The following is a 2,500-nucleotide window of genomic DNA, read 5'->3' on the forward strand; positions in this document are numbered from 1 at the left end:
TTTTCTAGCTAAACTTAAAAAGCTAATTTAGTCACATGCCTTTGATTTCCGAGGAGTTTAATAGGTGACGCAGTGTGCCACACTGGCATTCCCGGATCCTACAACTTTCCTCTTCGACTTGCACAGTGAGTAAAATTTGATTGAGTGTGCAACGTATAAACTCTCCTTGCATGTTATGACTATAAAATCGGTATTTTAGTTAAGGGGCACTGACCGCCCTCTGTCATGCTGTACACACGCTATACATGGCGTGAATGGACGTCTGCATCTCTTGGAGGAGGGACCCCATCACATGATCAGAGCATAACAGTGCAAGGGAGCTTGTAAAAGCTGAGGTGATCTGTGTATCAAAAAAAAAAATCTCTGGCGAAACTAAAACTTAAAAATTTCAGTAATGGTATTTTAAAGGGTCCATGATAACGTTACTGTGAGTGTTTAATATTGCATTTAGCAGTGAGGCACTGAATACCGGCACGTCTAATATCACCACATTATACGTCATATTTAACCACGTTTATTTTTCCCCACATATAAATATGATCTCACACATAAAGGCTTCCTTACACCAGAAACCACATGGTGTAGGTGTCAGAGTACGTGAGTGTGTTTGTACCAGCACTCCTGCTCCTTCCTCAGGGTTGGGGTACTCCACAGTGGGAAACTCAGGGTCAGGGTCTTCCTGCTCTTTCACAGCGTAGGGAGGTCTGAGGTCAAAGGCCTTAAAAGCAGCCTGGACGAACACGTGACCCACACCATGAACTGAGGTGTGTACGATCTTCACCTCCGAGCACTTGTTCACCTCCCTGAGAGCAGAAACACAGTGTGTTTGTGTAACTATAATTCTGCAATTGTCTTCTGTTACAACTTGTTTTACTGCAGTACGTGTGAAACATATAGAAGTTAACTGGAATGGAAATAAGTTTCTTTTATATCTTACAAGGTAAACACCCAAAAATGCATCAATACATCATGCTGCACTGAACTGAACGTGTCATCAGTTTTGGAATGTTAGAATCAATTAGTTAATATTCAACTATATATGATGTATGAAAAAAAACAGTGCTGTGCAGAAGTCAGAGGCCCTAATTTTGTTAAACTACCATAAAAAAAGAAAGCAACTGGACGTGGATGATTTCAAATCTGTATGTAGCCTTCTCGGAAATAGCACCTGAAAAATTAATGACTTGTGTTTGATGGCCATTTTTACTGGAAATTAAATGAGAGACGGTCTCTGACTTTTGCACAGTATTATACACTCACCGGCCACTTTATTAGGTACACCTAGCTAGTAAAAGGCTGGACCCCTTTCGCCTTCAGAACTGTCTTAATTCTTCATGTCTCAATATTTTTGGAAACGTTCCTCAGAGATGTTGGTTGGTTATTTGAGTTCCTGTTGCCTTTCTATCATCTGGAACCAGTCTGCCCGTTCTCCTCTGACCTCTCACATCAACAAGGCATTTTCGTCCACACAACTGACCGCTCACTGGATGTTTCCTCTTTCTCGGACCGTTCTCTGTAAACTCTAGAGATGGTTGTGTGTGAAAATCCCAGCAGATCAGCAGTTTCTGAAATACTCAGACCAGCCCGTCTGGCACCAACAACCACGCCACGTTCAAAGCCCCTTAAATCCCCTTTCTTCCCCGTTCTGATGCTCGGTCTGCACTTCAGCAAGTCGTCTTGACCACCTCTACAGGCCTAAATGCAGTGAGCTGCGGCCGTGTGATTGGCTGATCAGCTATTTGTGATTACAAGCAACTGAACAGGTGTACCTAATAAAGCTGCAGGTGAGTGTATTAATTTTAATGTCCATGTCCCACTGTTGTATCAAAATAATCATAACAAAATAACTGAGATGATGGCAATTTTGAGCCTTCATGACTTCATAATGCACCGTGTCGTTTAATGGGAGTGTGACCTCTACAGTCCCTGAAGTGCCCGCTGCGTATTCACCTGTGAAAGCAGTGCTGTTGTATCGACTGAAGGTATTCTCTGTGAATATCTTGATAGGGGTCTTTAAGGAGGGGGCTCTTAGAAGCTGTGTTTGTGTCCCAGGACTCAGGCCAGGGCTCTAGATTCTCTTCTATGGCTGCTGCAATGCCCTTATCGTGTGGGGGAATGATCTGAGCTCCGTTTTCCCAGTAAACCTGAAACACATCCACATGCACAATGACTATAGCTGCAACAACCAGTGAAGAAAGGCAATTAGTAAATTACTAAATCACGGAAAACTCGAGAGCACTTTGAAATAATGTAACGGTCATTCCTACAGATTGGTATGCACTGATACTGTTAGATAAAAAGTACAAACGAAATACACAATAACTCCTGAATGAGTGGCAAGATGTACCTTGTATCCATTGTCCTGTTTGGGATTGTGAGAGGCCGTCACCATAATACCAGCACACAGGCCCAGATGAGACACAGTGAAGGGCTGAAGGTGAGAAAGGGATAAAGATGGAAAGCAAGAAAGAACAGAGATTATTCTGAACCTTAGCTATAA

At 42.6% G+C, this 2,500-nt stretch overlaps 1 protein-coding gene across 1 annotated transcript in view; it reads right to left on the bottom strand.

Annotated features, from left to right (window-relative positions):
* The window catches only part of pgm2 (phosphoglucomutase 2), a gene marked incomplete at its 5' end in the record, with an annotated part of 21,586 nt that overhangs the window by 11,604 nt on the left and 7,482 nt on the right, over window positions 1-2,500 (bottom strand). The window contains 3 exons of the mRNA XM_017683438.2: window positions 614-803; window positions 1,951-2,144; window positions 2,348-2,431. Of these exons, the coding sequence (XP_017538927.2) occupies window positions 614-803; window positions 1,951-2,144; window positions 2,348-2,431 (468 nt within the window). The remainder of the gene's footprint in view (window positions 1-613; window positions 804-1,950; window positions 2,145-2,347; window positions 2,432-2,500) is intronic.

The sequence above is a fragment of the Pygocentrus nattereri genome, chromosome 22 (assembly GCF_015220715.1).
Source record: "Pygocentrus nattereri isolate fPygNat1 chromosome 22, fPygNat1.pri, whole genome shotgun sequence".
NCBI classification, from domain to species: Eukaryota; Metazoa; Chordata; class Actinopteri; order Characiformes; family Serrasalmidae; genus Pygocentrus; species Pygocentrus nattereri.